This window comes from Crinia signifera, chromosome 4, assembly GCF_055691185.1.
Source record: "Crinia signifera chromosome 4, ASM5569118v1, whole genome shotgun sequence".
Taxonomy (NCBI): domain Eukaryota; kingdom Metazoa; phylum Chordata; class Amphibia; order Anura; family Myobatrachidae; genus Crinia; species Crinia signifera.
Genome location: NC_139220.1, coordinates 231,508,083 through 231,532,134, shown reverse-complemented (window position 1 = coordinate 231,532,134; position 24,052 = coordinate 231,508,083). Strand labels below are relative to the sequence as shown.

At 39.8% G+C, this 24,052-nt stretch overlaps 1 protein-coding gene across 1 annotated transcript in view; it reads right to left on the bottom strand.

Moving 5' to 3' along the window:
* The window catches only part of GALK2 (galactokinase 2), a 166,561-nt gene that overhangs the window by 9,473 nt on the left and 133,036 nt on the right, over window positions 1–24,052 (bottom strand). Inside the window, exons 7-8 of the mRNA XM_083183955.1 lie at window positions 22,645–22,797; window positions 10,874–11,084 (exon numbers count right to left, since the gene is read on the bottom strand). Coding sequence (XP_083040081.1) covers window positions 10,874–11,084; window positions 22,645–22,797 — 364 coding nt within the window. The remainder of the gene's footprint in view (window positions 1–10,873; window positions 11,085–22,644; window positions 22,798–24,052) is intronic.

Sequence of the window (24,052 nt, the reverse complement as noted above, 5' to 3'; positions counted from 1 at the left end):
ACAGCATGCTCCTAGATTTAGCTGCTGAATAATATCATTAACAATATTGGTCAGCATGTATGCACTATATTATTTGTCCAGAAGTATTTGTCAGTTCAAGGGAAGGCGGTGGAGAGCTCAGTCGGAACGGGGTGCACAAGCATCGTGTGCGAGCGCGCCCCCTTCCAGCGGCTGGCGATTATATTCGGTCTCCCTCTGTGTACATTATAGCCTGAGCAATCCTATATACACTGACTGTAAAATCCTCAACCGGGCACCATAAACAATTTTCACACACCTCCCACAACTAACTATACTTCTTATTCTTTCTCCATCTGTTTCTGCTAGCTAGTGACTTATAGCCAAATGCTGGCCCCACCAACATGCCCCATTCACATTCAATGGATTAACAATGGAATACAAATCCAGCAAATCTCTGGCCAGTGTCAATTGCCTCCCATTACCCTTCAAGTAACTAGAATGCAGTGCCTTACACATTATATAGAGGGAATCAGCGTATGCAGGGGCTCAGTTGAATATTGACCCTGCTCGCGGTTACAGCTCACCCGCAGCATTGAATACTGGCCTATGTATCGCCCACCTGGGCAACTCCAACAATTTCTGGAACTTTTTTTTCCCTGGTTTCCTCTGGTCTTATCCTCTGACATCTCCACAATCATTATGGGTGAATTCAATATCCCAATTGACAAGCCATAATCTTATGCCTCAATACAATTCTCTCTTGGCCTCTCTCAATGGACTGACTCTTCTACTCATCAGGAAGGCCACTGCCTTGTTCTTGTATTCACCAGACTATACTGAGTTTCTGAATTCACTAAAACTCCATTCAACCATATCGCCTGTATGCTCTCCTACATTACTTTAAACTCAACGTCATTGAAGTCTTCCGAGACTCCTCCAAATCGCAGAAAAATCAACAGTATTTTCCAGCTCTCTGCAACAACTGCTCTCACTGATTTCTATTCTCACCTTTCCTGAGGTGCTGTTTCACACCCGACTTATAGAAATAGCTCTAAAATGAAGAGGCTCCAGCTACCCATCACATTCCACGAATACTTAGATCTTGCAGCACTACAAAGCTCAGCCTCTGCTTTTCTTATTCTATACCACATCTTGGCAATGTAATCTTTTCGGAATTCAGTATCCTCCCCAGATTTGTAACCATCTGCATTGGTTACATGCACTGAATGCTTTCTGCCACTTCATCTTCAAGTCGCCACCTCAAACTTAATATTTTAAAAGCAGAACTAATTATAATTATCACCAACCAATAGTAGTTACAATCTCTATCACTGTTGATAACTCAACAATCAACCCTACATCACAAACTCGCTGACTACAGACGTGTACACAAATAACTCTACCTCCAAGTCGCATTCTACATAATGTGGGAACTGCAGTACTGGCCTTTATTTGAATATGACACTACCAGCTTCTGCCTAATAAAATGCTATGCAACATGCCAATGTTGGGTGTGTGACTCCAACTGTATCTGTATAATAGAGAAAGTCGCAAAACAGCCTGCTCCGTATCATGGAGCTACTAGAAGAGCGGTCGAACGCAAAAGAAGGCCAGATGTACGACACATCTGTAGGTGTCATCTTCCCCAGGGATTTCACTACATTCACAGATTTCCCCCAAAATTAGTTACAGTCTGGTTAATGCTCTGCAACTTCCCCGGCATTTTATCAATCGCGCTTTAAGACTTGAAAGATCAATTTGTAGTTGCCTATCTGGATAGAATACATCGGCTTGTGTGTCTTATTTGCTACATTTTGCAAATAAGCATTTTAATTTAAAAAAAAAAGTCACAAAAAAAGATGCCTGGCTCTACAGAGTTGCACCATAGGGGCCTTTTAAATGCAAAGGGAGGTTAGATGTATGTGGACACATATGTATACATTGCTAATAGGTAAAGGAAAGACTTGGGTACTGCATCCTACAGTATGTGTGTGTTTATTTTGTGGCCCTGCTGCATCTCGCATATAGCCAAGCTGTGTCCTTTTTTTGCTGTATCATTTGTCCGTGCAAACGTATTATTTTGGACTGGCACTTTAAGCATTCTATCATTTATACTAGTATTCAGTCCTGCCAACCATCAAATATCACCTACAGTATGTCAGATAAAAACCACGTTCTATCAAAGGACAACCGAGTTCTAGCAAAAATACAGAGTTCAATGGGAACTCTGGTTGCAGTAGATTAACCACCTTTGCACCTCCCACACCACCCTGTGACCAATGTATTTTTTTATGTCATTATTTTACCTCTCATCTCGCATACTTTATTTTATATTCATCCTTCACAAGCAAACATGTTCTAGATACCCCCCATCCCTAGGTTATGTAACAGCCCTACAGACAGACACTCCCCGCACACACATGCAATCGCTCTAGAGCATGTTTCAGTGTCGACCACACAGTATTCTGAGGCACAATTCAGGCAGTGGGAGGCCGCTGCGTCACTGTCTGGTCCAGAGGCAGCACACTCTGGGGCCCCTGGAGAGCGGTGGGCAGCGCACATAGTATTTGATTCGACCAAGCCATCCAACATACTCATGGCTCTGGAAGCATCACATGCAACCAAGAAAGTTAAGTACTCCTCAAGGGTCAGCTCTGATGACTTAAGACATGAAGAGATTTGTGAAATGTCCTCGGTCATATGGGCAAACAGAAATAACTGTTCAAACTCTCCCACCAAATTTACCGTTTCCCCAATTGCCTTGAAAAAGACTGGATGGAACATTTACCCATTACTGTATTTGTTTACAGCTATGAACAAAGCTGAATTTCTAAAATCAGTTTTTCTGCCAACTTAGCATTCCAACTATTGTTAATTCCAAATTTCCCAGTTACCACACCAATTCCAGCCATAAATGTTAGAATCAATTCTTTGGAGGAAAGAGAAGAGAGACTAATTGAGACTCTGAGAGAAGTTCAGGAACAATATAAATAAACCGCAGACAGACACCATAAAGCTAGTCTGAATATTTGGTTGAAGAAAATATCTGGCTCTCCATTAAAAATTCTGAAAAAAAAAACAATCAATACCATCTCGCAAAATGGGTCAAAAGTTTATTTGGACAATTTAAAATGTATTCTCATGTTAACTGAGAGGTTTTCCTCTTAAAGCTATCTTTGTTGAAAATACACATGTTGCTGCTTCAAACATTTTATGAGAACCCCTTTTCCATGTTGTATTTGGACTTGGCTAACAGTCATTGTTGAAAGTAAAGAATGTATTTTCGTGAAGCACCCAGACATTAGAATTGAACGAATTATCTATAGATACAGTTGTGCTCATAAGTTTACATACCCTAGCAGAATTTGTGATTTTCTGGCCATTTGTCATAGAATATGAATGATAACTCTTTCACTCACGGTTAGTTGTTGGGTGAAAACATTTTTTGTCAAACAACTGTGTTTACTTTTTTTGTGTTAAATCATAATGACAACAGAAACTACCCAAATGACCCTGATCAAAAATGTATATTTTACCATGGAGATTTTAGCTTGATAACATGCACACAAGTTGACACAAACGGGTTTGAATGCCTACTAAAGGTACCCATCCTCACCTGTGATCTGTTTGCTTGTAATCAGTGTGAGTGTATACAAGGTCAGTGAGTTTTTGGTCTCCTGAAAGACCCTTGCATCTTTTATCCAGTATACAAAATTGGGGGATGAGCGCTAATAGAGGATTAAGGAAAGGAAAATAAGAATAGGGAAATAAGTGATAAAAACACCTGAAATAAAAACGGGTTAGTATGAATGCTTACAGCTCCTTTGAGCCGATGTGGATGTCCGTGGAGCGTGCTTACTATCTGTCCCTACCTCTGGTGTCAGCACCGAGTGTTGCGGGTTGGGAAATCAGCGTGCTGCGGTGTTTTTGGCATTGTGGCTGCTGGTTGCGAGTTCTCTGTAACTTGTCTGGTGTAGATGTCAGCTCCTCTCCATACAAGGCCGGGTGTGATGGATGCACAGAGTCTGCTCAGGGCTGGAGGGCTGCTGTCTGTGCTCTGTGTGCGGTAATACGGTCTCTTCTCTCTCCGGCTAACGGAACACTAAGGTCTAAGAGACACCGCAGCACGCTGATCTCCCAACCCGCAACACTCGGTGCTGACACCAGAGGTAGACACCAGAGGTAGGTTGTATACGTATTTTAACCAGATTGAGCGGCTTTTCCTTTCCAATCCAGCGCAGTGAGCAACCCCCCTTTTTTTCCTGTATCTTTTATCCAGTGCTGCACTGACATGTCTGGATTCTGAGTCATGGGGAAAGCAAAAGAATTGTCAAAGGATCTGCAGGAAAATGTAATTGAACTGTGTAACACAAGAAAGGGATATAAAAAGATAACTGAGAATGCCAATCAGAATCAGTGTTCAAACTCAAGAAGTGAAAAACGCGGGATTCTGTGGAAACCAAGTCACGTTCAGGTAGACCAACAAAAATTTCAGCCACAACGGCCAGGAAAATTGTTCGGGATGCAAAGAAAAATCCACAAATAACTTCAGCTGAAATACAGGACTCTCTGAAAAAAAGTGGTGTGGTTGTCAAGATGCACAATAAGGAGGCATTTGAAGCAAAATGGGCTGCTTGATCGAGTCGCCAGAAGGCGTTCGCACAGGGGAGGCTGCACATGTGCATATATGAATTCAGCCCTGTCCAACCTGTAATGAATCACCCCCAAAATGTGAAAGTGGTGCCCTCCTTACATTCCAACAGAACAAGGGATTTCCATAGGTTGTTTTTTTTTAACCAAACCCTCTTGGCACGCTGCAATGGTGTCAAAAGGACTGAACCAGGCAGGCTGTTTCACAGGGATATCTAGGGTTCTATGTTCTGGCTGTAAAGCACACACAAAAAAAGAGGGTAAAAGGAAATAGCTGCAGCAGTCAATTATGCTGAAATGCCTTTAACAAAAATTACAGGCAGAAAGCTGTAGACACACATACATACAGAGAGTCAGGATTGCACATGTTTCTGGTTATTCCTGCAGCTGAGCTTCTATCACATCTGCGGTATCAGTGGAAAAAAAGGATAAAAGGAAATCAAGTAACTTTTTTTCTTCTTAAACAGACTATTATTTAAATTACACTGATGGACTTTCACAAAGACTGACATTTATACTATACTTAATAAAATGCACCATAGGCATAAAAAATGACATCCAATAATATTTTATCTGGTTATGGAAGCTATATCATTCTGTTACTTTACTCGAAGCATTATGAATAGACTGTATCTTTCCATCAACAGCATCAATTTATCAACATGTCTGCTGAAAATCGGTCTGATTCCCACTATGTAACTATACTCAGAAGGAACACATGATAACACAAAATGCTGAAGGGGTCCGACAGAAGCAGAGTGTCAAAGCTCTCTTCAGGTCACCTCTAAATTACTTCATCACTGACAAACAACATTGCTTGGAACATGCTGGCACTGGAGTGCTGACAGAAATCTCTCACGTATTTTCATTAAATTGGAATACACAAACACCAATCCCAAGTGCTTAAATAATTTGTACAGTATGTATATAATAGTGCTTGTTTATACTTGCCTTTTCACTCAGAATGGCTGGGAGGCCCCTGAAAATCAGGTCCACCTAATAGCTGGACAAGCGTCCAACATGCCCCCCCCCCCCCCCCCACACACCCTTCTCTCTGCCAGTCAAATACCGTGAATTGCAGCTCTTCGCTCACCACTCGTAGACCCATAATTCACAGCATTTACTGCACTGGGGCTGGGGCTTCATGTCATCAGGCTCCAGCCCCGCTCTCCTAAAGTGCATCTGACAGTCCGTCTCCTATCTGGGCTTCTCCCGCAGAGGAGATAGAAAAAGTAATTACAGTAAGTATGCGCTCATCTAAAATTAAGTGGCAGATATGGCCTGCTCCAAGTGTCAGTCCTGTGAAAATTATAGCGTAGCATGTATTGTGCAACTTTGCATTATTTGTAAAATAAATAAAATCTACTGTATGTTCTTCCCTTGTCATAATGAATTTATGGGGATCTTAATCTACAGTTATATATGTATTTGCCTATTGGACTTAAAGGCACATTTACCTTTCATACTTGCCTATTTCCGTGAGATTGGGAAAGTAATAACCATAAGCTCAAACATGTACTACTACATCTGAGAAAAAAAGCTAATTCTGTTTAGGGCTTGCTTGCGTACTGTGTTTTACAACTGTGCTATATAAACACAAGTAGCCAAAGGGATCATTGTGACTTAAAACAAATGCAGGGAAATGGTACTATTGGCACACATTTGAATGTATATATCTACATAATGGGGGTAAGGTGCAAACAGGGAGATTGCTAGAATATTCAGGGAGATTGCCACTATTTCTGTGAGTCTCCCTGACAACAGGGAGAGCTGCCAATTATAGACATATCGATGTACACCTAGCATCCTTTCCCGTTAAACACGAGACTCGGTAGCACCGGAGGTTTTTTAGCGACACACTGAATATAGAAATGCAGCATATTGTTTAAGTCATACAGAGTTCACGTGTTACGTATAATGCAACTAGTATGGCACTGAGGATAGATGTTTGTGGACACATCTGTATGCTTTGCATCTGACTACTATAAATGAGGATCTACAGGCACAATATTTTTTGCTAACTTCAGCAAACAGCCAAGTGCAAAGCACTTTTATCTTTTCCTAAAGCCATTTCATTCATCTTAATTTTGCTTTGTCATAATCTGTTCACAGTACCATGGCAGGAAGATAACGTAGTGGTATGACATCATGGTGACATTGCTTGATGCCATGTTGCAGACATCGCAGGTCTGAATGATCACATATATGGCAGAACAGAGGGTGCCAGTCAGAAAAAAATTTCAGCTATGACAGCAATTCATTTGTTTCAAATCTGGGAATATAGATGAAGGCTCCACTGGGGAAGGGACTAATGTGAATGAAGAAATATTCTCTGTAAAGAGATATAAAGGGTGAGATTTAATAGGATGAGAGATTCAGAAAGTGAGAGATTTGGTAAGAAATCTCCAGTTTTTTTTAAAGCGGCAATCATTTATACTACAAAATCAGACTGGTTTTGCAGTGTAAATGATTGCCGCTTTAAAAAAACTGGAGATTTCTTACAAAATATCTCACTTTCTGAATCTCTCATCCTATTAAATCTCACCCCAAATATGTAATCGTAAATGAACAGTGTGTACAGAGCAATATAAATCTATGGGTGTCATATGCATTTCCTCTTCTACTCACAATGAAACTATTTTTTTTCTTGCTATGTTTATAAGGCATATAATACATTTTATTTTTACAAAGAAGTTGTCCAGTAACAACTTACATCTCAATAGGCATAAATAAGAGTTAAATAAGGGCCTACACTGTACATCATACTGTAAATGCCTTGTGTGAAATCATGGGTTTGCAGAAATATAGTAATAGTTGGACAAAGTGCAACAAGTCCATTACTAATCAGAAATGAGTTAACCACATTCGCAATAATCAGTGATTCAGCGCTTTGCACTCTTCTTGCTGGAAAAGCAAATCACTACCATATTCTATCACTCTTCGTTTATCAAAAGCAGGAGCTCTGCAGGTTGGTTACGCCTTAATTGCACCATCTGATGCTATAGGATACAACTTCACAGCTCCCAACATGCACTGCCAGCTATAACGGCCTGACAGGACGTGCTAGACATTTCAGCAGCTCCTTCTATGGCAGGGGTGGCTGGTCTATGGTACACATACATCCCATGATATGCCATATGAGAGGCTACAAAGAAAAAAAAACAATATTTTGACTTTAGTTTAAAGGCTCCGTTCTTCTTAACTATTCCTTCAATTATAATATGAAACAAGAAAAAAAAAAAAAAAAGCTGATTTGGAAATGTGCATCCATTTAAAGATGTATGTAGACTTGCGTGAGAGATTTCCATAGCTCACACACTCTTGTAAATCACCATTGAACAGTAGTAACCCAAAGAATGAAGCACAAACACGTCTGTTTTCAATTTCATTGTGAAAGCTCTGCCAATAACTGTGACTGATTCCTAGACCACCCTTTGGTAAAACAATTCTGTGCTGGCCAGATTACCTTAAAAAACTTTATGGTTCTTTCAGCTCGGCACGTTATATATTGGCAAAGAGAATGGTTTTTTAACAGCAACCAGAAGATCAGAAAATCTTTTGTAATCTTTACAAAACAGCATGCTCAAGATATCCAAAATTAAGTGGCTGGCCTTGATTAAAAGAAAGAAAATCTCTGTGCTAAAGTACAAGAAGGTTTAACGTTGGTGATTCCCAATCTTGCAGAAATATTTTAAAGGATAATCTAGAGCTGAGGGCAGCAATACCCTAGGGTACACAAGGAAATTAGGACAGAGCCTAGCACGTTCTAATGATTCTTTTACATTTAGCTCTCAATTGTGTACTGAACAGGGTGTGCTACATTAGTAAATATGGTCACCCTCAGAAGATTACCGTGCACATTGCATGTCCCAGAGCTGATAGTTACCATATTCCGATACACATAAGAGAAAACATACTGCACATTTATTATTATACATACATATGTACACACATACATACATACATACATGATATGGGCCCGTGGAACACTTGATGAACTATGTATGCCTAACAGTACATGGAGGTTAGCGATCATCATTATGTTTACAACACGTCGAAACTTCACAAGATTGAGACGGTAAAAAAAATGACCCCATTCTCTGTGAAAAGCATAATGTTTTATAGCTTTCAAACATTTTTATGAAAAATATACAACATTTTCAGATTTTATAGTCAAGGAACAGGGCTTAAAGTGGTACTGGAGATGTGGTGGAACTAATTTCCCCTGCCAAAATCTAAACCCAAAAAGAGGAACCCGTGCCAGGGCCAGGGTTTTCAACACCCCTTGCAATCTACTAAATTTGTGCTCTACCTTCCATACTCATAAATGGTCACTGGCCTCACAATAGGACCCTTAATTCTAATTATGCCACACAGTAGCACAACCACATTCACATTACACCACATGTAGTGACTCTGACTCATAATACACCATAAAGTAGTGCCCCTTATTCATGGTATGACAAACAGCAGTGCCCTTTATTCAAGTTACATTATACAGTAGTATTCCTTATACATCTATGCCATACTGTAGTGTCGCTTACACATAATGCCTACATTAAGTTTCCTTTATACACTTGCAGTATCTATCTCTGTTCTTCCGCAGGTTCCTCTCCTCTCTTGTTCACTTCAGCAACTGAGGCGGCATGATATGACATATGCCATGCCATAAATGCCATATTTCAGCTGCATTGTACCCATGTTGGCTCGCTTTGCTCACCAGTGTCACGATCCGGGTATAACAGCAGGCATATTTACCATCCAGATGCCTCAGACCATGTGCCTCAGACCATGTGCCAAACAAACAGGCTTTCCACCTTTCCCAAACATGGAAGCAGCCATGTCTTTCCCTGTCACATGTCTGTTTCCAGCCTACCCTCTGAGTTCCCCAGTCTGGCTAAATTACCAGCCAATCTGCTTCCACTCCTCCCTATTTCTATGCTGGGTAAGTAATGCCAGTTGCCAGTGCTACTGACCTCATCCTGAGTGTATTACCCGCCGGTCTGTGCACGGACCTGCATCTGGGTAAGACCCTGGTAAAACTGTTGCCTGTTACTATAGGATACTCTTTCAAGCAGCACTCATCTAGTCTTCATTCTAGAACCCTGCTCCTTGAAAAATCCTTGCAGTTCCTCCTTTCTGCCTAGGGTGTCACTCTCTGCTGTGGTGTTTCTACACAATCTGGTTTGTATTTCAACATTGAGATACCCGCCATACTGTTGAAGTACCACAGCAGACAGCAACACCCCAGGCAGAAAGGAGGAACTACAAGGGTTTTACAAGGAGCAGGGTGCTAGAATGAACACTACTCATCTGCACCCCTGCATATAAGCAGACTATCGCACACTAGCGGGGCGGCCATACGCTGCTATCTAGTGTCGCTACTGCCCTACTCCTTACACTCATTTCACACGGACAGGCTCATCCTCTGCCATACATGCGTTTATGTAGCTGCACCTTACTTGTGCACACGCACAGAACGCCTCCCATACAATCCCCATGTAGCAGGCTTCATATTATATAACAGACTCTATGGTCAGACAAATTCATCAGACATTTGTTCTGCTGTATAGGCGCACAGTAATTTAAAGTGTGAAACACTGTAAGTAGTATCATTAAATCCACATGCTAATTGGGTATAGATAATTATTAAAAGTCTTCAGTTTCTGATATTGCCTTCTGTGGTCAATAAAGACTATCTTTTTATCCTGTGGTCTTTTTACCCTACTGTCCGAGGGTTTCTGGCATGCACAGTACCCTCAACAAGGCTCCTCAGTTCCAGTACCAGCCAGCCCCTAACGCCTGTTGTTACTTCCAGCCAGGATCTGACCATAGGCGTGACAACCAGGCTTGGGCACAGTGGCTCGCTTTGCTTTCCACAGGTTACCAGTCCTCCTTCAAGAAGTGGAACCAGTGCATGATGGGAAAGTTCCTTCCGGCAAAAGGGGATCCAGCAACTACCATAAAATAATGGCTATTTTAAATTTGAGAAGTATATAGCGGTTAGAGCTAGTAGTAGAATGAGTTGAGATGTATGTGCACACCTTTCTGAGGAGGGAAGAAACTATGTACTTACTTTATGAATCTGCTTGTAGGATAATACTGAACAAAAGTTATATTTTGGGTATATTAATACTTTTTAAAAACAGCAATTACATAAACATGTGCAATTGTTTTTAATATTTTTAGCCAAGGCCAATAAAGAACACTCTAGTCCATCTCAGTATTTACTCTAGTATAATTTTGTTTATCTATGACTTACCATCCTGTGTGTTTTGGCTCAAGATCGAGGCACGAAGCTCCTCTAAGCTAATTCCCAAAGACTCACAAATTTCTTCTCGTGTGTATGGTTCAGGATGCAAAACCTCCTCAACTACCTCCAGCATATCTTCTAAGCTAACACTCAGCCTGCTCTGCAGATCGCCAAGCTTTATCAGATTCTTCCAGTCCATCCCTTTGGATTTTGCTAGAACCTAAAATACAAAGGTGACTTTTTATACAAACTCACAAGTACACAATTGCATATAGTAAACAAAATAGATTTTAAGATCATTACATGCCTTATTGGCATTTATTGTAAAAAAATATTTTTTTTATTGGAATGGTCTTTATTTTACAATTGTGCAGGGTCGGATTTATTCGGCTCTTCTCGCAAGTCCGGAGAGCCGTTAGCCAATAAGATGCGTTTTTGAGATCCAAGTAAAACCCGACGTGCACATTTCTGCTTTAATTTAGAACTATAATTCATACTATATAAAAGATTTACAGCTATACTAAAATTCATTTATGAGAAACAGTAGCCTTTTTTCCCACATTTTATTTATTTTATTGCATATTAATCAGAAACACATTGTATTACTTGTTGCTCATTGGATGTTTACATTAATGTGAAAAGTCATCCCACATAATTATATAGAAACCATAGCATTTGTGTATTTCACAACAAATTTGGCAAATATAAGCAATATCTAGTAAATAAACTGGTACAATAAGAGGAATCATCATGGCTAAGATTTTACATAATCTATCATTTATTACTTTAAAAGCATGAGCATATTTTTCCATCACTATATTTCTCAACAGTTATTTACAATGTATTTAGTTTAACTAGAAAGATAAAAATAAAATATAACTATCCATGAACAACTGTGTGGTATAAAGGTTTTGGCAATATATATGAAACATGCACTGAGAAATTTTTAACAGTAAAAGTAAATGTAATTCTATGGAACCACATAGGAACTGTGCCACTCAGCCATATGTACCCCTGTGTTTCCCCTGTCTCGCACACTGCATAGCAACCTAAAACTGTTCTGTCCCTGCTTATCTGTTACCTACCTGGCTGTTGCAATGACCAGTGGCACCGCTGTTGTCTGCCTAGGCGCTGTGCAGCTCAGCGGGTAGGTGTTCCTTGCGTCTACAATCTCCAGGGCACATTGAGCGTTTACCTGTATGTGTATGTATATCTGTACTGTCACTGTTTAACTGTTACGTAAACGGCTGTTGCACAGCAATCCAAATCAAATTCCTAGTATACGCAAGTATACGTGGCCAATAAAACGGGTTGTGATATCTCACCCTCTTACATATTATAGATAGTGTTAATTACCAGCCATTAGGGGAGCTGCAGTGATTACTGTTCCTAGATATCGCTCTACACAGCTCAGAGACCTCTCTATGGAAACAAGTACATAAACGGCCTCAGACTTATTTATACTACAAGACATTTACAATATTCTAAATCTTTGAAAACATACTGGTCAAACTATCCTGAAGCGGTATAGAACTTGTCTTTCTTATACCTGTAGCCACCATCATACTAGTGAACAGAAATCATGGTGTTCAATAAGGAATACTTTTGGTCACTATGAACTGCACAGGGTGTTTACAATAAACCAGTGCACTTACTGGAGCCCCTATAATATCAGTGCTGCCGATAATGACAGACCTCCGTCTGACCACTTGCCCAACACGAAAATGTGGAACTCTAGTGGAACTCTAGGCAGCTGCCCAGTGTGCCTATACGTTAAGACGCCCACAATGCCCATCATAAGTAACAGAAAGGCAGACTAGGAAAAAAAAGAAGCAACCACACCAAAAAGTAATACTGATTCTCTTATCAAAAACTGCAAGTAAAAAACAAACAATTTTTTTTTTAAATCATTATAATATAATTAAACATTTTCTTAATTATAAAAGAACAAAGAATACCCTGTACATTAATAAAACCTTAATCTATAACCAGTACGACATGTACACAACCATCTTAAACCTATGATAGCAAACACATTGTGGTATCATTATTGCAGTGTTTAGTATAAAAATCAAAGACAGATCAGACATTAAAACCACTCCTCAGACACATGTGCTTGACAAGTGTCTGCCCATAGTTTTTCAAACTGTTTCTTAAGGATCATATGTTTACATTGATTAAATGCCACGGCTTTTATTATTTCTAGCAAATGTTAACGATTAATGTTTTAATAACAACTTTAGAGGACTCGTTTTATTCCAGTGTTTTCTTCAACTTTCATGCAACATTATTAATTGAGCTACAATTTCACTGTGATAAAAAACTGGGCAGCCCGTGATTCGTCATTGTGAGAATGTCAGGCATGAAAACTGAGGGAAATCATGAGACATTGAACCTTTCCAATTTGCTAAATCCAATAAAAGTAATTCGTTTACTTTGAGCAGAACAAAAATGGGCAGGGAAAAGGAAAAGTTCTACAAAGAATAGCAATATACGTGAAATAAACACATATGCTCTCTGAATAAAAAGAAATCAAAATTAACATGATAACAGATTGTTCTATCTTTTTTTACAAGATGCTCTCAACGCCATCTTAGAAGGGAAAGCGGTTAAAAGGTCTACACATCTAGATAGGCAGTCAATCGGTCGACACCAAAAGGTCTACATAAGTGGTTCTCAATTTTGCCCTCAGAACCTCACAAGTGAAGTAATTAGCCCCACCTGTGGATCTTAAAATGTGTCCGTGAATAATGAGTGCACCTGTGCACCTGCAGGGTGACCTGGAACACATGAACTGTTGGGGGGTCCTGAGGGCTGAGGTTGCGAACCACTGGTATGCACTAGGTAGACATTGACAAAAGGTTGACACATGTAAAAGATCGACATGACAATATTAAACACATAAAAAGTTCAACAGGAGTTTTTCGCATTTTTTTTTTCGATTGTTGGACTTTTTCATCCACGTGGATTACCATTGGGAATGGTGAATGGTGCCAAGTGAAGCGCCAGGCCTGAAGCATGGCAAGCAAAATTAGGGATCTTTGTTGACAATGACCCCCCCCCCCCCCAAAAAAAAAGAAAGACATTAAAAAAACATTTACAGCAATGGGGGAAGCTCAACCTCTGGACTGCAGCGTCCTGCAGTCAGTATGGAGGTTGGACGGGGGACGCGCAGAGCCTCCGCTGCTGTCTGCTGTACTGTGCATTTTCAATGATTTTTTTTTATAAGTTTGAAATCCTCACACTAGCCTTAAACGCTATTGCATACAAACACACACACATATAAGTGTGCATTTCATCTATTTCTTTTTAATATGTTAATACGCACTGGTGGTTAATGGAACTATTTCTATGTAGCAATTTATCTACCATGATTGCACATAATTGCTGTAGGTTAAACATTCACACAACACAAACATTTGTTATAGAAATTATTAGTTGTTTATGTCCTTGTCATATCTCATTAGATCAATTCAGAAATGAATGAGGAAAGCGGCTATACACTGCAAAATAGAACATTTATGTAAAAAAATATTTGTGTTTGAATATGTCACCTTTCTGAACCCCTGAAACTGATCTTGCATGTAAATGCTTCAATATCCCCACAGGCCCTTCTATAATTCTTTCCTGATTGTTTTCTTTGTTGCCCATTGACCATTTTATTCTCTCCTGTTACTGTAGCACAGTTCAGTTGGTTGCAGTTTATTGGGTTAGCCATAGCCTGCAAAGACATGTCAAAACATTTACCCTGTAGGATGCAGCGAACAAAATAGAGGAAGATCCTACAGTACATGAACAGATGATCTTTATTTGGGGCTAATAACAACCATTTTTATTGGTGGCAAGTAAATGCTAAGTACTTTTCAACATGATGTTTAATGAGATTGATTAACTCTGAACATTTGTTTTTTAATTTTCACTTCGAAACCTTAAAAATTATCTATTCTTAACAAAATTTTTCTGCATTTTTATTATTTGCAGTAAAAATATTATTTATATTACGGTGGAAAAAGATCTGATAATTTATTTTGGTTCATTCTTTAACAAAAATTTACAAGGGTATGTACTTTAAAAAATAAATAAAAAAAACCTCATGGTAAATCATTGGTTCCCAACCCTAATCCTCAAGAACCCACAGTGCATGTTTTCCAGGTCTCCACTCAAGAGGGGAAGATTTATCAAGCTCGGTGAAATAATAAATTGTTTTTTTATTATTGGCCAATCAGCTCCTAACTGTGAAGTTACAGGCTTGGTTTGAAAAATGACAGGTAGGATTGACCAGTGATAAAAACCAGACACCTTATCACTTCACCAAGCTTAATAAATGTACCCCAGAATCACAAGTGAAATAAATAGCTCCACTTTTGGATCTTTAAAATGTGTATGAATAATGTGTACACCTGTGCACTTGCTGGTTGATCTGGAAAACATGCATTGTTGGGGGTACTTGAGGACCAGGGTTGGGAACCACTGCTCTAAATGGACACAGCGACTTGTGTGGTGGGTGGTGGGGCAACAATATGTGTTTTATGTATATTATTCTGCACATAGATGAGTGTGATGGAGAAAAGTAGTGTAGAGGGTGAATGAAGAGATATAGTTCAACAGGGAGAGGCAGCGGGTGTTGGAGAGAGGCAGAGGCTCACTGAAGATATAAAGGGTGACGGGGAGAGTCAGTGGGTGAGGGGAAGAGGCAGAATGAATTTGCAACAGTCTGAATTAGAGGCAGTATGCAGCGGTGATCAATAGTTATAAGAAGGAATCCAGCTCAGATGGAAAGCTGATGTGGCTGTACACCAGTGCTGAACCATTGGTCTAACATTGCTCATGATAGTTCAGCAGCAGCAGACCTGGAGCAAAATCATTGCAGGTTTGGACAGTGGTGGGCCCCCTAGTCCCCAATGCAAAGCATGTGCTGCACTGTAGGTACTTATACCCCTGTATGGTTTGTAGATAATATGATATCAAAGCTACTGTTTTGAATAAGCACAATAGCTATACATACTGTATAAGGGACACATGCTTAAAAATACTTTATTGCTGGTTAAATTGTGTATCCACTATACTTACAAGTGGTTATCCTATTAGACCCGCTAACCCAGTACGAGCCACGTCTTATCAGTATTTAGTTTTACCTGCCTCAGAGAGGCAAAGCAAAATCAGGACTGCTACAGGGAAACACCACAGATTTAATTAAAACGGTTTGTTTTCGCATGAAAAGGTATTTTTTCACGGAAGATCTAATTGGATACCCCATAAAAAAAAAAAAATCCGTGAAATATCGAGAAAATTGCGAAGAACTCCCATATTTCGCTCCTCGTGTTTCATTTCAACAAATAGGATATCCCCCTTATAGTTTAATTGTTCAGAGTGTGTTTTTAACAGTTTATTACTATCACATATGAATTGCTTTAGGCTATGCTCTTATGCATTCATGTACTATAAATTAAGTGCTGTTCTTTACAGGAGCGTCTTACGAGAGGAGAAGGCCAGTGTGCAGCCTCCTCTGGCTGGGCTCTGCTGGAAGCAGCAACAGGGTCGGCTGGAGCAGTAGGGTCTGACCCTACTAGACATTTACGAGTCTCTAAAAAAATTATACATCGATTGTGGAGTCTGAGCACTAGAGGGAGCTCAGAGTCCACTGCGCATGCTCAGATCGATGGAAAAATGGCTTCTGTGCCATTTTACCGACGATTTTAGCAGCATTACTGCCACTGGACTGCCAGAGGAAAAGTAATTACAAAAATGGGCACAATGCACCCATTATAGATATGCCACTGTTTTTTTTTTTTTTTTTTAACCTTTTATATAATTTTATTTGACATTGAATTAAAAATTTCACAATACATTCCAAAGAATTAAGTAACCATCTTTTCTGTCATTCTATTCCATTGCTCTTACGAGGGTTTCCTCTGTCTATCCACTGAAAGAGCACAGAAGGGAAAAAAAGACAGTAATACTATTTTTGACCCATTATTCATTAATGTTCTACATAAGCTTTACAATACTTTCCATGTCCCTAGAAAGGGGGTTTTCTATTCAGTGATTCGGTTATATACCAAGTTGTATTTGGGAAATAATTTCTCAAAGCCTCCTTCAGAGGGACCGACAGAGTACGTATATATGGTATCCATGTTTCCAGAAATTTTGCAGAGAAACGTCTCTCTGAAAGAGGTATATTATTCTGGGGAAGACCAAACTCATGGATGATGGGTCTGTCGAGATCCACTGGTTCTTTATTAGTAGTTTACACTTTTGCTACCTCTCATTAAATTAGTGTTAAAAGGAAGTATGGGGAACCTGTTAACGTTTGCAAAGAAAATGGTTCACGTAAACTTCATTTTTTTTCATACTGTATTTTGCTACAGGTCAATTGAACACATTTTATATACAGCATAGCATAGCATCTGTGTAGCTTCTTACTAACTCACTAGCACTGTAGCTTCTGAAACATGGTATTAGGGACCCACCAAAAACAAGGTCAAACAGATGCTGGTTGGTGGGCTAGTATTTCTTGACCGTTAAATATACCTAGAACCTTGATATTACTCTAGGTTACATATCAGAGTCCAGCAAAAGTAATGTATCTGGTCCTCAGGCAGAGAACATAGCAAACAAATGCACTATGACTAAGAGCCTAAATGGTATGTAAAGCTTTGTAACATCTTTATTGTCCAATCCGTAAATATGCATGTGCAAAAGACACAATTTCAAATTACCACCAAAATATAACACAATATGTTTATGCAGACCAATTACCCATCTCTGGCATTTCTTGGAAACATTGTTTGCTGTATACATTTTAGTTTCCTGTCTCACAATTGTTTTAAAGAATGATATAAACTGTATTTACAGTCTCAAAACAGTATTGAGATCAAAGGTAATGAACTAAGTAAAGAGGAGAAAAAAAACATACAAATTGTCATATCTAGATTATGCTATAGTGAATTATAATGACATTTTATTGGCAGTGTCCACTTAATTTTTCCTTAATTAGAGTTATCCAGGTCAATTAGTGTATGCCAATAAAAGTCAACTAAAACATTATTTTCCCCAAGATGAATGCATGTTCTTGTCTTGTGAAGGATGGTTGTAGTTTTTCTTATACCCCTTTCACAGAGATGTAAATATGTGTTATTGCCAGGGCAAGCCAAGTCCTTTCATTGTGTGAAAAAGTCTACCTGGGTTCAAATTTTTGGGGCCTTTACCCTGGGTGACTGCCAGTGTTATTAATATATCTGTCAAAATTGCCAGCAGTGTGAAAAGTGTGACCCAGGTTGAAAAAAACGGTACTTGTTTCCTAGCACGGCCACAACGATCATGATCGTGGGCATCGTGAGGAAAAATCGGGGGCATCGCTGCCATCGCAAGCACTAAAAAATCAGGTGCGATGGTCGCGACGCGATGCCCGCGATTTCCCCATAGGGAACAATGTTAAATGCCTCAATTTAGCCGCGATGCCCCCGATTTCCCATAGGAAACAATGTTAAATGGGTCAATTTACCCAAATCATCATAGGGAACAATGTTAAATGGGCCATAAACCCCCCAAAACACCCCTGAACAGTGAAAAGTCCCCCCAAAAGTATTTAACACCACCCCACGATCAACGCGAACCCGAAGCGTGGCAAGCGCAGCGAGCCCACGAGGGGCGGCGGTACGCGTCCTCCGACCTTTTCATACCCCCACTATCCACGTCGGCGTGGAGTTGAGAATAGAATAGTGTGGCGAGCGCAGCGAGCCACCGAGCCCGAAGCGTGGCGAGCGGACGCGGATACCTGTGAATCCCGCGAAGGGACGCGTTTACCTGTAAAGGTATCCGCGTCCGCTCGCCACGCTTCGGGCTCGGTGGCTCGCCACACTATTCTATTCTCAACTCCACGCCGATGTGGATAGTGGGTGTATGAAAAGGTCGGAGGACACGTACCGCCGCCCCTCGCGGCCACGCTTCAGGTTCGCGTTGATCGTGGGGTGGCGTAAAATACTTTTGGGGGGACATTTCACTGTTCTGGGGTGTTTTTGGGGCTTTCTGGCCCATTTACCATTGTTCCCTATGATGATTTGGTGAAATTGAGGTATTTAACATTGTTCCCTATGAGAAATCGGGGGCATCGCGGGTACATTGAGCCATTTAACATTGTTTCCTATGGGGAAATCGTGGGCATCGCGTCTGGACCATTTAAGGCTTTTTTAGCCGCATACGACGCGACCAACGCGATTTTGACTATTTTCAATGCATTTCAATGGGAAAATCGGGGGCATCGCGTCGGTCACGTCGTATACCACTAAAAATGACACACGATGCCCGCGATTGTGACCGTGCTAGGAAACAAGTACCGAAAAAACTTTTAAAGCTGCTGATTGGCTCAGTCTTTTCTGCTTGCGGATGCTCTGTCCATTTATTTCTGCATACAAGCTCTCTCTCCAGGCAGGAATTGCACAGAGAGGCTGCACTGACAGGCAGTAGTCCTCTTCTGTGTCATCAATTCCTCTAAAAAAGAGTGGTGGGGCTTCTGAACAGCATGAAGATGATAAGGCAGAAGGCTACTTCTTCCAGGTTCGGTTAGTAGGTACCTTGGGGAGTGACTGATCCGCATCCTGGGCAGTGCTCTGCCATCGATGGGTTCTTAAACAGGATGAGATGGAAGGCTAAATGTCCCACCAGGACATTCAGCCCAAGTCCAGGTAACCACCGCCGGTTTTGTGTCTGTAGGCCTAACATGCTAGGCAGACAGAGGTGTGAACGAGTCAACCCAGGAAAAACCGTGGACCAGGTGCAGTGCGAAAGGGGTATAGGCGCTATGGCCTGGGTTCAACCCGTGTTCAATAGAAAACAAAAAGCAGTAAACAGGGCCATAGCCCCAGCTTTGCTCGGCAAGTAATACTACCAATATCACAGGTTGTCAAAGCTGGAAATCATGTAGTTGAGGCTGCAGTGGGAGTCAGATATACATAGAGGAATGCAAGAAATCCCTCGTTTTGAAGAAATAATAGTCCTGCAGTTCTTATTGTATTAGATACTTTCAGTTGAAGAGTATATCTAACCAATAGAACAATCTGGTCAGACTTTCATCTTACAAAATATTGCTCCAATAAATGTAGAAAGAAAAAGGCTATAAAAGTGCTAGCTGCATGTATACAGGATTATTTAGTAAAACATGGCAAACTTCCCTGTGTACTGTACCAGGAAGACTGTGTGAGCTGTAGAGATGTGCTGTAGGTACTGTATTACATATTTTCTTTTTTCCATTTGTTATTTATTAACGTATTTGAAGCGAATTGTACATTGATACATTAGTCGACGAGGTTTCTCTTCAGATTCCTCTATACATTTTTACATTTTTAAGAGAGAGCTTTCATATCATTACATCCGTTGTTTTTACAAATATACACTTATGGCTAGAGAATTAGATCATTGCCCCTATACGTTCCTCTCTGAGCGGAGCTCCCAGATTATCTTATATCTTGTTATGTCCTTCCGGATGCGGTCTATTGGCTGGCCCCCGTTTTCCCACCTTTATTTACTATAACAATTACTTTAGTTTGCTTTATGTTCCCCTTATTTGTTCCTTTGGTTCATTAGGTGCTCCGTTAAGAGAGAAAATCATAAGTTTAATCCAAACTCATAAAAACTAGATCAATAAACATACAACAAATAATACAAAATTTTACAAAATAATCATACAACAAATCATATAAAACGTTACGGAGCCATGTTTTTTTTTTTTTTTTTTTTTTAATTGCCTAACTGTCTATGATGTTTATCGGATCTTCATTCGATGCTACTCTTGCTTCATACCAACTTGTTGTTTGAAAGCATTGTCTTAAATGTATCTTTATTGTAGTTGGTTCGTTTTCAATGATAGCTCCCCATGACTCAAAGAGCTCTTTCACCCTTTTTTCCTTTTGGAGTGTCGCCTCCACCCATTCCATACGGAATATGTACATTAATTTTTCTTCAAAGAGTTTCATTGTGGGAGCAGATGTGTCTATCCACCTGTGGAGAATGCTTTTCCTGGCTGCAGCTGAAATTGCCAGTAGCAGTTTTTTTTCCTTCTTAGCTATCTTTGTCTCCCTCCCTATTATCCCAAAGATAGCCCACTCTGGGGTTAGTGGGAACGTGTGTGTCAGTAGTTTTAGGGAGAACTGCCACACTTCCCCCCAAAATTTGTTAATCTGACCGCATTTCCACAGGCAATGAAACAAATCTGCCCCCACTCTATCACACTTTAGACATTTACAATCTGGAGCTATTCCCATTTCGAACCTCCTTTTTGATGTTAAGTATGTCTGGTGGGATATATTATAGAACATTTCTGTGTACATTATAGCTGGTATGGTTTTTACTGATTCTTCGAGTGATTTTATTAATTTTTCTAATGATATGTTTGGAAGTACTTCTTTCCATTTTGTTATGCCTGTTTTTATTTTGTCATAATCTAAAGGCTGGTATAAGAATTTATAATGAGCTGTTATGATTTTCTTATGTGGAACTTGTTTTTTTAATAATATGTCCAGGGGGTTATTCAGGTCTCTTATTGTCAAGTTTTGTAATACCTGCTTTGTATAGTGTTGGGCCTGTATAAATGTAATATTGTGCGTCGTGAACGGACCATATTTACCTACCGCCTGGGCATATGTCAGGGCTTTGCCCCCCTCTACATCCACCAGATGTTCTATTCGGCTTATCCCCTGGCTTTTCAAATTTTTAAATGGGTTGCCTGCCCTTCCCTCCTGGAAATCTGGATTTTGTAAGAATGTTATAAATTGTGATTTGTATGGATTTATTTGCATTCTTTTTCTTAGGATAAACCATAGTTTTCTCAGTGACATTAATAGTGGGTTGCTCAATATCTCCGGGTCTATTTTTGCTTTTTCTAAATGTAGGAAATTAACCAAGTTAATATCCCCTATAAACTCTTGTTCTAAGGATGTGTTTGTGTAGATTTCTGACTGCTGTATCCAATCCCTCAAGTGCCTCAACACAGCTGCTTGATTGTACCACGTCACATTGAGGAAGTTAAAACCTCCGTTATTTCGTTTCTGTTGCATCTTAATTAGGCTGATTCTTGCCTTCTTATCTTTCCAGATAAAATCCCGGAACAATTTATTTACTTCAACTGTGTTTTTCTGTGTTAACAGAAGAGGCAAATTTTGGAGAGGGTACAGCAGTCTGGGTAATGATATCATTCTTAGTAAGTTCAACCTCCCTGTATATGACAATTTCAGATGTTTCCAGCCCCTGATCTCTTTTTTTAGTTGGTTTAAAGCGTTGTTTATGTTTAAGTCATGTAGGCATGTTATGTCTTTAGGGAGATAGACCCCTAGGTATCTAAACCCTTCTTTTGCCCATTTTAGGTTTATGTCCTGTGCCCACTTGGGCTTAGTACATTTGGTGTCTAGGGTCATTGCAATTGATTTCTCAAAGTTTATTATTACATATTTTCAACTTCATGTAGTTACAGTGTTTGACTTGAGCTATGTACCTTTCACACTTTTCAGCCTCAGTTTAGGTTTTTAAGACTCTTTCACAATGTAAGCATGTCTAACTTAAATTAAGAAGTTAAGCAAACTGAATTAATTTTCTGTGTATTAGAGTGTTTAGGGGGCAGTATCACTGTGTATATTCTGGGCTGCAGTCTTTGGGCGCAGGGCATCAAGGTTGTATTTGCTTATTAAATCCATAGCTTATAAGTAAGGCCTGTCCAACATTTCAACAACCACATCACAGCAATTCTGTCTCTATGAACCCACACGCCTTCTATCATGCAGCTAATGTACCTTGGTGGCAAGGCGACACTCCACAACTCTTATATTGAAATGAGCTGTTGCAGCTTTGTTCATTTCAACGCAGCTGTTGGCAATGACAAAAACGGCTCCAGTGGGGAGTTTCACATCCGTCGCTCTCAGTGGGCTGAATTCTATCAATTTAGCCTATGAAAACAATAAGAAGATCAATAGACAAAATCTACATTATGAATAAACAGCTCTTCAGGTAAATCAGAAGAAAATATTAAATGTACACGTCTATTAGGGTTATGTCGGGAAAGGCAGGGGCCTTAGTATGCCCACCACTGTCAGCAACCTGTTGAGCTGCATAGGAGAAAGTGCTACACATGGGCTAGCAACCTCATTACTTGGGCAACAGCAGCCCTTAGAGTGCTATCAAAAAAAAAATACAATTATTTAAAGAAATTTCAGATGCCATGAACCCTTTATTTCCAGTTCAATAAAAATTTGTTTGCAAGTCTGAAATAGTGTTACTGAGAGAGAATAGAATACATTGTATGTTATTATCGGCGAATAATGTACACAGCATGTTACTTAGGTATAATAATGTACATTGCATGTTACTGAAGTATAATAATGTACATTGCATGTTAGTGAGGGATAATAGTGTACAATGCATGTTAGTGAGGCAGAATAGTGTACATTGCATGTTAGTGAGGGAGAATAGTGTACATTGCATGTTAGTGAAGCAGAATATTGTTCATTGCATGTTAGTGAGGCAGAATAGCGTACATTGCATGTTAGTGAGGCAGAATAGTGTACATTGCATGTTAGTGAGGGATAATAGTGTACGTTGCATGTTAGTGAGGGATAATAGTGTATGTTGCATGTTACTGTGGGAGTATAGTGTACATTGCATGTTAGTGAGGGATAATAGTGTACATTGCATGTTAGGGAGGCAGAATAGTGTACATTGCATGTTAGTGAGGGAGAATAGTGTACATTGCATGTTACTGAAGCAGAATATTGTTCATTGCATGTTAGTGAGGCAGAATAGCGTGAATTGCATGTTAGTGAGGGATAATAGTGTATGTTGCATGTTACTGTGGGAGTATAGTGTACATTGCATGTTAGTGAGGGAAAATAGTGTACATTGCATGTTAGTGAGGCAGAATAGTGTACATTGCATGTTAGTGGGGGATAATAGTGTATGGTGCATGTTACTGTGGGAGTATAGTGTACATTGCATGTTAGTGAGGGATAATAGTGTACATTGCATGTTAGTGAGGCAGAATAGTGTGCATTGCATGTTAGTGATGGATAATAGCGTACATTGCATGTTAGTGAGGGATAATAGTGTACATTGCATGTTAGTGAGGGATAATAGTGTACATTGCATGTTAGTGAGGGATAAAGGGATTTTTGTAAGAACTTACCGTTCGAATCCCTTTCTCTGATA